The sequence below is a fragment of the Octopus bimaculoides genome, chromosome 3 (genome assembly GCF_001194135.2).
Source record: "Octopus bimaculoides isolate UCB-OBI-ISO-001 chromosome 3, ASM119413v2, whole genome shotgun sequence".
Classification (NCBI taxonomy): Eukaryota; Metazoa; Mollusca; class Cephalopoda; order Octopoda; family Octopodidae; genus Octopus; species Octopus bimaculoides.
This window is the reverse complement of record NC_068983.1, coordinates 32,425,932-32,440,330: the sequence shown is the minus strand read 5'-3', so window position 1 is coordinate 32,440,330 and position 14,399 is coordinate 32,425,932. Positions and strand designations below refer to the sequence as shown.

The 14,399-nt window shown below is 35.2% G+C and overlaps 1 protein-coding gene across 1 annotated transcript in view; it reads right to left on the bottom strand.

Moving 5' to 3' along the window:
- Positions 1-342: 342 nt before the first annotated feature.
- Positions 343-14,399, bottom strand: part of LOC106874910 (inositol-tetrakisphosphate 1-kinase) — a 123,742-nt gene continuing 109,685 nt past the window's right edge. The window contains exons 9-10 of the mRNA XM_052966130.1: positions 10,579-10,747; positions 343-5,764 (exon numbers count right to left, since the gene is read on the bottom strand). Of these exons, the coding sequence (XP_052822090.1) occupies positions 5,196-5,764; positions 10,579-10,747 (738 nt within the window). The 3' untranslated portion in view covers positions 343-5,195. The remainder of the gene's footprint in view (positions 5,765-10,578; positions 10,748-14,399) is intronic.

Below are 14,399 nucleotides of genomic sequence, written 5' to 3'. Positions count from 1 at the left end.
TCATAAAATACATAACAAGAAAAAAATGTGACTGATTTTGTAGCCAGAAAAAGCACCAGTGCATCATATTCGATGCTTACATTGAATGAAAGCATAGGTGAGTGAGTGAGTAGATAGAGTAGAGACAAGTAGCTGAGTGAGTTGAATTAGTGATATAAAGTCACTGAGAGCGGGTTGCAAAATCAAAGGTTCTGTATATTTTAGATGACTAATTACACTATGCTGCGAATAGGTACAACTCATCGCTTTAAAACATGAAAAGCAACAACAACACAACAAAACTTCAGCAAAAAACGACATTTTTGTTTCACAAAGAATAAAAACTACATAAAATACAAGACGTTTTGCTTTTAATATCTTTTATTTCGCTTGGTTATATTTTTTTATATTGTTTTATTCCTTTAAATAAAAATATATATTTATAAAATGGCAAAGGAAAAAAGGGAAAGAAATAAAAAACTAAAAGATATATGATAGCAAGGCAAAAAATAGTTTGTTCTTAGTTTGTTTTTCAAAATTCAAAATGACAGCTAAAATGGTTTGTAATTCTTTTGTTCTTTTACAGAATATTGTATTTTTAGATATTTTTGGGATGTCTCCTTCACTTTTTTTATTTTTAATTTGTAAATTTTTTTTTTTCCTCCTTTAATAATTTCTGTTCCATGATTTATAGTAGAGCAGTTTGTAGAAAATAAAAACTTTAAAAGTCGTGTGTGCATATGTGGGTGTTTATATGTGTGCGTGTGTGTATATCTATATATATATATATACACACACAAGTGAGCAAGTATATATATATATAAAACATATGACTGAGCATGTATATATAACATATATATATATACATTTACACATGTGCATGCATTCATTTATGTGACTATACACCCACACGTGTGTGTATGTATATTTATATATAATATATATATAATGTATGTATGTATGTATATATATATATATATATATATATATATATATATATATATATATATATACATATAATATACATACATATACAACAGGCATATATACATATAGACGCACGCACACACACACAAATATGCTTTTCTTTATATATATATATATATTCATACATATGCCTATATACATGTATGTAAATATGCATATATTTTCATGAACATGGGTTTATATGCATATATATATATATATATATATATATTTACACACGTTATAAACAGATATAGACATACACACACTGGAAGCTGCTTATAATAATCGTAGGCAATGTTATCAAACCAGTATTGTTAAAAAAATTTAATGGGTCCCAAACAATCTCGGAATATAGCTATATTTGCTTAAAGTTATCAGCCAGTTATTGTTATGCCGCATACTCTGTCCCAAAAGTAATCACAATAAGCAACTTCCACTGTATATAGATGCATACATAGAGATGTGAATTCACACACACACACACACACATTATAGATTGGTACATACATAAGATTCATGCAGACAGACAGAGTGAATCAGAAGTCCCTTTTGAATTTAAAGATGTGTAAAATTCAATGCTAAAAGGCCTTTTGAATACTATCTTTTATACACACACATATATACATATTTACATATATATATATATATGCACACACATTTATTAACATACATATGTATATACACTTATGTATATTTATATATATATATTCACACATACAGTTACATACACATGCATATATACATAATTATGCATGCATTATATATTACATGTATACATACATATATACACATATATATAAACACAAATAAATGCATCTACCTATATATATATATATATATATATATATATATATATATATATATATATATATATATATATATATATATATATATGCATGTATCCATATGCATATACTTATATAGACATTAACACATGCATATACATGTATATGCATATACATATTTACATTCACACACAGAGACACATCTATACACATACAAATATACACTTTTTACTCAAGTACAATGCAATCTTGAATATGATGCCACTGGTGCTTTTTCTGGCTACAAAATCAGTTACATAATTTTTCCCTGTTATGTATTTTTAAGTTTCTCAATGCAATATTATTACCCAATTCAAATATGCTTGTAGCATGTTCGAACCCATAAGCAGGCCATTCACTGTTTTGTCATGCAGAAAATTTCTCACTGTAGACAAATGGTGTAATTACACCCAAATCAGTACACCTAATCAATACACCACTTGTCTACAGCAAGAAATTTTCTCCATGACAAAACACAGTGAATGGCTTGTTTACTAGTTCAAACATATTTGAACTGGTAATAACATTCCATTTACACACATCATTACTTAGTGCTCCCACTCTGTAACTAAGTTTTTGTTTTGACTAAATTCTTTTAACTTAAATTTCAACATTTGCAGTCTTAGGAAGAGTTTTTATATGCATTTTAATATATGAGTCAACACTGAAGACTTTTTTCACTATAAGCACATATCACTAATGTAACTGATGTGCTCTAATCCAGTGATTATTAACGTGGGCTGTTGCAACCCAACGGGACCTTGTGAGCTCATACAGAGCGGCAAATATTAATTGGCATTATGGAGTGGTGCAGAATGTTTTAACAGGTCGTGATCTTTCTTTGGAATAAAATATTTAAACCAGGTCCAATACGCACATTTTAACCCTTTAGTGTTCATATTACTCAGTCAAATGTAATACTTATTAATTCACATTATTTTGAATCAATCATGCATTATTTAGTATCTTTGAGATTTTGACAATGTGATTGTTTATTCTTAGAATGCCATGTAAGGGTATGTGTGACATGCCAGATCTAGCCAGTTTGAACATAAGACAGGTTGAATATTTGGACCAGATATAGCTTGATTGAATGCTAAAGGGCTAAACATGTTTTTCAAAAAAAAAACATCATTGTTGAGATTAGAAAATAAGTAGATTGTTTTATTAGTGAGAAGAAGTGTGATTATATACCAAGGTCCAATATAATTTCATTATTTAAGTCATTGCCTTCTTCAATGATTTTCCATAAAAATTTAACATTGCATGCACTAATCCACATAGATATCTAAAAGGAGGCAAATACCGAATGGGATAGCATAAGAAATTTGGCTTAATAAACTATTGCGTTTCTTTGATTAAAATAATTTGAAGCTTTTATTTTTTTTTTTTCTTGACAAATTTGGTTAGGGGAGCTTATACGAAACACCTTTCAGTGAAAGCAAACACTGAGCTACAAACAGTTAAGAACCAATTAGATAATTACTTTTGCATAATACGACATACCACCAGCATGCTAGAATTTACAATTGTCATTCAATTCACTATACATACAGTGTTTCATAACTGAAGACAATAAAGTATATACATTAGTAATTGAATATATCAAGGCCTCTGCTTTGATGTGTTTTTATATGTTATGGGGTTTTTACACTTGTTTGGAACATTCTAGCAAGTTTAATACTACACACCAATTTCCTCACTTGCTTTTTATATCAAATTTCTTGCATTATACATTGAGTAAATATGGCATATTATATATATATATATATATATATATATAGATACATGCAAAAACATAGTCATATAAATACACACACCTATATCTGCACCCCTCCATACATACATATATACATACTATATAGACAAGTGTGTGTGTGTGTGTGTGTGTGTATATGCACATATATTTATATACACACAAATATATCTACATATACACTTATATACATAAACATGCATACATGTGTATGTTTGCATATATATATATATATATATATACACACACACACACACACATGTACACATGTGCATATACACATACAAATATATACATACATTACATACATATACATTTTTTTTTTCATTTTCTTTTACATCTTATTACTTTGTTTTCCCCTTTTTTCCTTACAGATTTAAAATAAAATATATTTCAATAAGAAACAAAGATTAAACAATGATGATGATGGTGATGATTTTGAAGATGATATTAATAATAGGAATAAGAATAATAAGAAAAATATTCCTAACAAAGCCACAAACTTTGGGGAAGCGATTTAGTCGATTAAATTGACTCCCAGTTCTAGACTGGTATTTTTCAGCCCTAGAAGGATGAAAGGCAAAGCTGACCCAGATGGGATTTGAACTCAGAATGTAAAGGGTCTTCAGTAAATACAGCAAGGCATTAATCCAACACTGTTGATGCCATACTGAATATAAATAGTAACTTTTAACATGGGCACAAAGCCACAAATTTTAGTGAGAAATAGTATAGTATAATAAATCAACCCCAGTACTTGTCTGGTACTTTATTTCATCAATGCCAGAAGGATGAAAGGGCAAAGTTGATCTCAACAAGATTTGAACTCTAAACATAAAGGGACATAAATACCACAAGGCATTAAGTATGAGCTCAACTGGTTCTGCCATCCAACACCCTGAATAATTATAATAATAACTTAGGCACAATGCCAGTAATTTAGAAAGGAGGGGGATGAGTCAATTATATCAACCCACCAGTACTTCACTGGTACTTTATTTTATCAATCCCAGAAGGATAAAAGGCAAAGTTGACCTGAGTATGATTTGAACTCAAAATGCAAAGCGCCAAAACAAATACCACAAGGCATTTTGCCTGACACTCTAACCATTCTGCCAATATGAATAATAATAATAATAATAATCTTAGCTTCTTATTTAAAATAAGCTGGAGAAAGGATACATTTCACTGACTTGATTTTACAGTACAATTACCAGTACTTATTTTATTAACTTCTGGAGGATGGAAGGCAAAGTCGACCTCAGTAAAATTTGAAGACAAGATCGAAAGACTGCAAGGTATTTCAGCTCAGTACTTGACTGCGTCAATCAATTTTCTGTTCAACCAGTAATAATAATTATTATTTTGATAATGTTTTCTAATATATTCTAAAGACCAAAAATTTGAGGAATGATACAGTCGATTAAGTCGACTCCAGTAATTCACTGGTACTTTATTTTATCGAACCTCCCACCCAACCCCCACAAGGATGAAAGTTGAAGTTGACATGGTGAGATTTGAACTCCAGAATGTAAAGGGACATAAAATGCTTCAAGGCATTAAGTATGAGCTCTACTACTTCTGCCATCCACCACCTTCAGTAATAATAATAAAATTTAATAATAATAATAATTACAAATAATAAAAAATATTAAATGACATCATGATCATGTTAGACCATTTACAGTTGGAATGTTTCCTCCTTTGAGGTTGTTGAGGCCTTCACCACTGATTGTATTGCATAAAATGTTATTGTTACTGCTATTGCTACTACTGCTGTTGATATTGTTGTTGTCATCATTAAGACTTACAAGTGGACTATTCAGGCTGTTGAGGTTGTTGCTATTGATGAAAATGGCTTTGTTATTGTTATTGTTGTTGTTGCCATTCTCAATGCAGTGTCCATTCTGCTCGCAAAGACTGCCATTTGTGCCTGACAAATAAGACAAGCCTTTGGTTTCACGATACATATCCACATTGCTACCATTTTCTGCTGTTGCTTTTGTCTGGTTCTTCTCCGTGACCTTGTCACTTTCACTGGTACACAGTATGGAATCAAATTCTTCTTCAGCCACTTCCTGTATTTTTTGCTTCTTGCAGACATTGGATAAAGCGCAACCTTCTGCAACAGTTTGGCAACGCTTCCTCTCCATATTCTGATCTGTTTCCTTCTCTTTCAGTAACTGAATTATATACCGCTCAAAAGAATCATAAAAACTATCAATACCCTTATAACCTGTGAAGCAAAAGAAAAAAAAAATTAAAGATTATAAATAATCAATTGCCACAAACATAGCTACAAGGACACAAAATTGTAAGAAACAATGTATATTCAACAGAATTCATTAGTAAGGACTAATGGTGAGCAGAGAGTTGACTGTGTGGGGATGCAGCATAAAATTCAAGGCCTGTTGCCTCTGTTGTCTGAGTTAGTTTGTTTATGTATGATTAAAACCTATGGTCTAGGTAATGAAGACAAACAGTATGGATGGACCAGGGCATCATGATCACCATTTAATGTCCAACTGGCATGGGCAGGATAGTTAGACAGGATCCACCTAGTCCATAGACTGCATCAAGCTCCATTACCTGCTTTAGCAGGATTTTCTACTGCTGGATGCTCTTCTTAATGTCAGCTACTTTACAAAGTGTACTAAACACATATTTCATGATACCAACACTAGTGAAGTCACCACAGAAAAGCACTTAGTACACACTGTAGAGTGGTTGGCATTAGAGTATGGTAAATCTGCCTCAAGATAAGATATGGTGATTCTGATATGTCTTTTTGCCTGTTGTGAACGTTAATTTTAATATAGAAAATAAAATGCAAAAGTAGAGGGTAGGAGTAATAAGTATCTATGACATTATGCAATAAGGACATATTCCCAGAAAAGAAAAAGTGACCTTGTCAATAGCACTGAGCAATGGACTGAAAGGTGGGAAGTTCATGTCCTGTCACAAGTAATATGTTGTGTCTATCTCAGAGCAAAACCCTAAACTCTCAAATGGTCCAGTTCGCCTACTTGGAAGCAGGTACCAAATAGTAGGTACGACATACAACTGCATGCAGTGGCAGCATTATTAAAATATTTCATTAAATTGCAGTGAAGAAGCCAACACTTTCTGTAACTAAATAGCTTGGAGAGAAATTGATCTTTCTATCTTTTACTTGTTACTTGTTTTAGACATTGGACAGTGGCCAAGCTGGGGCACTGCCCTGAAGGGTTTTTAGTTGAATGAATCAATCTCACTACTTAACTTTTAAGCTTGGTACTTATTCTATCGGTCTTTTTTACCAAACCACGAAGTAAACAAACCAACACCGGTTATCAAGCAATGTGAGAGGTACAAACACAGACAGATATATGATGGGCTTCTTTTAGTTTCCATCTAACAGATGCCCTCACAAGGCTTTGGTCAGCCCATGGCGATAGTAGAAGACACTTGCACAATGTGCCACACAGTATGACTGAACACAGAACCGTTTGGTTGGGAACCAAACTTCTTACCACACAGCCATGTAAAAGCTTTTGATGATATCCCAACAAATTAATGAGTTATAGGCCTAATAATAATCATGTGTGTGTTCATCAGTTAAATATGTTTTCGTCTGTTTACAAGGAAAATAGCTTCCTTTGTTAAATCCAATGAGACATTCAGTCAATAGAATTTGAACAAAATTTTTGAAAATATTGTTCGATATGTGTGTGTGCGCGAGCGCGAGGTTGTATGTGAGTTTAATTGGAAGTAGAGCTTTCAAAAGTATACACGGTGGTTTAGCAATGCAGGGGAGACAACTCTTTGAATAATTTTGTTTAAAGGCACACCGTTAGCAGTGTGTTTATTTTTATAAAATAATTTTCAATCAATAAAAGCCTAAACAATACCTTCAAATGGCTCTCTGAAATCCAACTTGGAAAGTGGACATAGATTATAGTGTGTGTGTGTGTGTCCTGCAGCAGACATGCTCTCTGACATCAGCGCGACACAGGACTCTCTTGTAAAGCAGTTGTTAAAAACAGCCCCCAGACAGAAACTATACTATACAGACTGTAGCATAAAAATTAGCTAATGCTGACCAGTTTTGTTTTGTTATTGGGGTACTTTTTTGTTATCTCACCCCCATTAAAAAAACTGAGTTATCTCCCCAAGTTTTATGAGAAGTATCGGTACTTTTGGTTATTTCCCTCATCTTAAAAACAATGTTTAACACTCAATAAAACGAAAAAACAAAAGTAAAACGATGAAACATCTTATTGAATCTGATCATCTTATTGAATCTGATAACATTTTTATAACAAATCATATCGTGCCTATTGAGGAGGCCAAACGTCACCAATGTGTTGAAGTATTGAATCAAAAGGATCTAACTCTTTTAATCCAGTCTTTTGTCACTACATTTTTAGTGGGGAGATAACCTAGTTTTTTAATGGCAATTTTTTAATGGGGGTGAGATAACCAAAAAGTGCCGTTTTTTGTTTGTTTTTGTGTTTTATTGCTGTGTTGGAAAGTTGATTAAATTAATAGTCGTGTTTGTGGAATATTCAACCTAATTTTTAAAAAAAAGAATTCAGTTGATCGAACAACTGAATTCTCATCAGCAGAGATCGATTTACTTTATTTTACTCTCTTATCATCAATCAGGCAAAAATGAAGAATGTCACTAGATACTAGGCGGATGAACAGACAACAAACTGTTATTGATTGGGGTCAATCAGTTCAGTTAACGAACTGTTATCATTTGTAGTCGTTTGTAGATCAGACAGACAATCATGCTTCATCGCTCATCAGTACGTCTGGCTTGGAAAAGTTGCACTGGTCCGGGTAAGTTGCCCGACGACATTGATTGACTGAGTGGGTGCTAATAAGTTGAAAACATGTCCGGAATTATAGCCTATATTTGCCAAGATCACAAGAAATTATATTAGTAAGTAAGCTGGTGCTTTCTTCTCTTCGCCACGTTAGCATCAATTACTTTTTCTTTCTTTCTTTTTTTTCCCCATTACGACATCAAATATAATGAATCTAACTATTAGTGCGAATAAAGAGTAGTCTCCCTTACCAAACGTTATCTCCTTGGCATTGTCAGCAATGAAAATTAAATATTTCTTAAAGATTTCTAACACAGGCACAAGTCCACAATGTTGGCAAGGAAGGACATTCGACATTTTTACAAACATCTGTACTATTGTCGCGGCAGAGGTAAAGAATACGCACACCACCTGTTTTCGGCGTAACGCTAACCACTAGGTGTACGCATTCTTTACCTTCACCATTGTCGCCATCACTTTTGTCATTATCAACAACATTGACCATGGCTACCACTATTACCATCAACATCACAATCCCTACCACCACAATCGGTAGTAGCGACAACAATAACACTACAGCTAGTAAGGGAGCCTCTACGTAGCCATTCGTCCTACAAGAAATGGCAGTCAAATCTCTCAAATTACAGTCTATTCTCTAAAATAAAAAGAGGACAAATTAAGTACAATACACTGATAAAATAGGATGCTCGACACTAGGTTATCTCTGATCACAAGTCTGCTCAATGAGAGTTGACCTGAGGCTAAATAGCAACAATAGCAACACTATTCTATTGCTATTGAGGATGCTTCACTACATGGATGGTAATTTGGCTAGAAATAGCAATCAATTTCCTATTCAAATATCTTTGAAAAAGAAAGCCACATTGGATAATGTGATCGTAAATGCACCATATCCGTAAAAAAAATGAGATGCTCCTGCTTGATCACGGTTGACCTAGGGCTAAACAACAACACCGTCAGCACTACAATCACTGTGATCAAAGGTATTGTTAAAATAGTTGTACAACTTTACACCTAGTTCATCCATTATGTACTGTATTCATCTATCTTACACACACAGAAATATCTTAATAGTTTCTAATTTAAGTACAAATACACGTGATTTGGGGAGGAAGAAGGGTCCCTCAATTACAATGACTCCCAGTACTTAACTGATATTTATTTCATTAAGCGCAATGGGATGAAAAATGTAACAGATTTTGGTAATATTTCAATTTGGGCCATAAAGGAATGTAACTAAATACTGCAAGGCATTTTATCCACTACATTACTAATTCAAGACAGACCTACACTAATCAAATACTACTGTGAAGGTATGTGGCTTAGTGGTTAGGGAGTTGCAGTCACAACCTCAAGATGGTGGTTTCAATCCTTGACCAAGTAGTGTAATGTGTTCTTGAGCAAAACACTTCATTTCATCTGGTTCCAGCCCACTCAGCTGTAAATGAGTTCCACCAGCAATAGCTGGGGGAGTTCACCCAGTGATGGATCTGCAAGGCCTCTGTCAGGGATGTAGCCAGCCCACTTACACGTAACATTCCTTCATTGGTCACTAAACTCCGCTTGCGAAGACCTGTTGAGGCAAGTGAAATCGAAATCGAACTAAATTTGTAGGAACACTAAACTCAGCTTGCGAAGACCTGTTGGTGCAAGCGAAAGCGAAATCGTGATGGTACCTGTACCAGTGGAGCACTAAGAGCACAGTCCGAGTGTGATCGTTGCCAGAGCCACTGTCTGGCTTCCGTGCCGGTGACACATAAATAGCACCAGCGTGATCGTTACCAACGTCACCTTCCTGGCACATGAAAAGACATTTGAGCGAGATCGTTGCCAGTACTGATAGACTGGCTCCTGTGCAGGTGACACGTAAAATACACCAGATTGGAGCCTGGTGTAGCCATCTGGTTCGCCAGTCCTCAGTCAAATCGTCCAACCCATGCTAGCATGGAAAGCAGACATTTAACGATAATGATGATGATGATGATGATGATGAAACAATGTGATATGATCAACTAAAACCCCTCAAGGTGTTGCTTCACCATGGCAGCAGCCTCAATGATAGAAACCAATCCTAACACTAATTTCAGAAACTTCAGGTTAGTGCCAAAAATGATTGGGATGAGAGGAGATAATGGTGAGGAAAAGGAAAGAAGTGGGAAAAGAAAAAGAAAAGTTGGGAGCAGTGAACACCTGTTAGATTCCTTTTGTAGCTTACCTGGAAATATGTTGATATCAATAATGGCATAGCGATTGGTCCCGCATTCAATAATGACATCAATGCCAAAGAGGCCAAGTTTTAAATGAGATCTTAACTGGTTGCCAAGATCTTTAAGTTTTGTGAAATTTGGTTTCACATGTCGACTGGAAAGTTCTTTTTCATCCATCTGCAAAAAAAAAAGCAAATAAATATAGAAAAAGGGAAAAAGAAATAAAATAAAAAGACAAAAGCAATTGAAGAAAAATGATTTATCATAATCCCTTCTGGTAAAGATAACTGTTGATTGATTATACATATACATGCATACATATGCATACAGTAAATTTTGCCCACCACCATCCTTCAAAGGTCTTTCATAACATGTGACATCAACAGAGTTGATGTTTCTCTGAAACAACTGCAAGTGTACAGATATAGGGAGAATATGAGCATGAAAGGAATTCCAGAGAGATTAAGTTCTGTATGAGAACGCAGACCTAGGAACAGCACATGTTTGCATGCATGCTTCTATGTATTTCTTCATTCATTTGTTGTTTTTACATTCATTTTTCTATGCTTGCATGGGTTAGACAAATATATTATTGAGGCATTACTTTACAGCACGATATCCTTCCTGTCACCACCCTTACCTATAGTTCAAATAGGGATCTCTTAATTCTCATGTCTACAAAGGTGTAAAGTGAGTTGATAAGTTGTTGACTGGAAAAGTGACAACACCACCACTCACAGGGACTTTTGAAGAGTACAAACAAGCATACAGTTGTACAAATGCACACATCATATGAGGTGTTTAGTAACAGACTGTCATAAGCGCCACAACTTAAAAACCAAGAAAAACACAGTCAAAGTTTCACAACTTTCAGAATGCAATATCTCAGCAAGTAATGAAGTTAGGAAACTGGTTTTGGTCTTAAAATGACCGTGAAGACACCTCCTCTAATCATTCCAGCTATGTAAAATTATTTATTTACATATGTATCTGAAAGATGAAACAATAACTGCATCTTTCTCATTTTGTAGAATATACCAGGACTACGAAATGGTGTATTGCATTACATATTTTAGTCATAATACCTAGAAAAAACATACAGAGACCCCACAAAGGTATTGTTTGTGTTTTAATATACCAAGGTAAGTATCTTTAAGAGGCAAGTAAGATAATATAGTAAGATAATAGTCATTATCATTACAATGGTAATGAGGAATATTAGAAAATGAGCCATAACACCTCAAAAATTGATACAGGGACCACACCAAAGTTATTAATTGAGCGTGTGTGTTTACAATGGTGCATTATTAAACGCTCTGGTCCAAGTTTGGGTGAGCAAGGGTTGTGTCAATAGCATCTAGGTACAATTTTTTTCAGCTGGATTTTTGACCTTATTACAAGCCCCACCAGTTCTTCCTCTCAACTTTTTAGGATTCTAGATGTTGAGACAAAGAAAATAATATACTAACCTTGAAAATGGCTGGGGTGGCACTTACAACACTGTTACTAAACGCCTCATATATAATATGGTCATTTAAATCATATATAATAATTGTTTCTAAATTTGACACAAGGCCAGTAATTTTTAAGAGGAGAGGATAAATCAATAACATCAATGCCAGTGCTCAAATGGTACTTATCAACACAGGAGGAATGAATGGAAACTTGACCCTGGCAACATTTGAACTCAGAACATAAAGAGCTAGCAGAAATACCACTAAACATTTTGTCCAGTGCACTAACAATTCTGCCAGCTCATCATCATACATAATGATAATCAAGCCTGGTCAGGTGGGGTGGGGACACACACCATTGCAGCACATTGCTGCATTCACCATTTGTCGGTATATTCCTGGGTCTTCCCAGGTGACCCATCAAGTGGGGTCCTAGTCAGTCCTCATCTCCATGAGATACCGCTTTATCTGCTGTAACCATGTGGCATGCAGTCAACCAACACAAGCCATCAACCCAGCTAGATCCTCAGTGAAGGGGACACAGTCAACAGGGTCTAACTCAGAAAATCAAGCAATATAGCCAAACAGTCTGAGCAAGTAAAAGGATACATCTAAGTTTCTGAATAGAGGCATCGATTGGATATGAGATCAAACCAATGGTAACCCATAATCTTGCAAACCATCCTGATACCAAAAGAGCTCAGGCAGCTTCTAAGACCCTGGACAGTGAGTAAGTCTCACAACTATAGAGCAGGACAGGGAGGACCAAGAGACCTAAAGACCTGAACCGTAGTCCTGCACAGTTATTGGCAGCACCACACACCCTGGTACAGTGAGTCCATAACTGCAGCAGCTCGTCCAAGCCTTTTTAGGACTTCAGACTCACAGCTAATGCTGCTATGAAACTCACTGCTGAGATAAGTGAAGCGATCAACAACTTCAACATTCTTGACGACAGAGACAGATGAGATGGAGTCCTCCAAGAAGCCTTCATATAATAATAATAATATAACATGGGTAATTCAATATCTGACTTAAGCAGAAGACCATCAGAATTGAAATGCGGGCTTAAGTGATATCATCAACCCCAATACTACACTGATACTTTATTTTATCAACCCTAAGAGGATGAAAGGCAATATTGACCTTGGTGAGACTTGAATTCTTTTTCAGGAATGTAAAAATCTGGAAGATTTTATCCCAAATCCAATGCCTTATATTCAATATCATTATAATCCTTTCTATTATAGGCACATGGCCAGCAATTTTAGAGGGACGGGATTATCAATTTCATTGACCCAAGTACTTGACTGGTATTTATTTTATCAACCCTGGTATTTATTTTATCGACCCTGTTATTTACTTTATCAATGAAAGGTAAAGTCAACTTCAGTGAAATTTGAACTCAGAACATAAAACAAGAAGAAATTCTGCTGAGCATTTTGTCTGGCTTACTAATGATTCTGTCAGCTTACTGCCTTTATACAATATCATTATAATAATTATGGTAATACCATACAATTCTGATTTTTGTTTCAACTCAGCACAAACACAGTATTTTTAGGAGAGGAAGTGCAGTGAATTAGGTTGACAACTATACTGTTAGTCATTAACTCTTTTGTTAGCACATTTCTGTTGCAACACACTGCCTCTGTTTTGATTAATTTTGAAAATAATGAAGTACTAAGCAAATTAACTGTCATTGTTAACCTGGTATTTGGAACATAAGTTGACATGAAATTTTGATGAAAGATTTTCATTTAAATCACTATAAAATAGGAAGTTTGTGTCACAGAACCAGGGGTGATCTCAGACAGTTTGGTATCAAAAGGGTTAAGGGAGACTGTTTGATCCTTTGACCTGCTCAAAACAGCAGCTAAACCACCTTCAAAACAAGATGTATGGCCACCACCATTTTTATATAGTGGTGTGTGCGTATCTGTATGTGTGTATGTGTGTGTGTAAGACCCGGCAAGCCAAGTGAGATCGTTGCCAGTGCCCCTGGACTGGCTTTTGTGCGGGTGGCACATGGGATGCACTATTTTGAGCGTGGCCGTTGCCAGTACCGCCTGACTGGCCTTCATAGGATTTTCGAGCGAGATCGTTGCCAGTGCCGCTGGACTGGCTCTTGTGCGGGTGGCACATAAAAGACACCATTTTGAGCGTGGCCGTTGCCAGTACCGCCTGACCTGACTGGCCCTCATGCAGGTGACACATAAAAGCACCCACTACACTCTTGGAGTGCTGGCATTAGGAAGGGCATCCAGCTGTAGAAACTCTGCCAAATCAGATTGGAGCCTGGTGTAGCCATCCGGTTTCACCAGTCCTCAATCAAATCGTCCAACCCATGCCAGCATGGAAAGCGGACGTTAAAC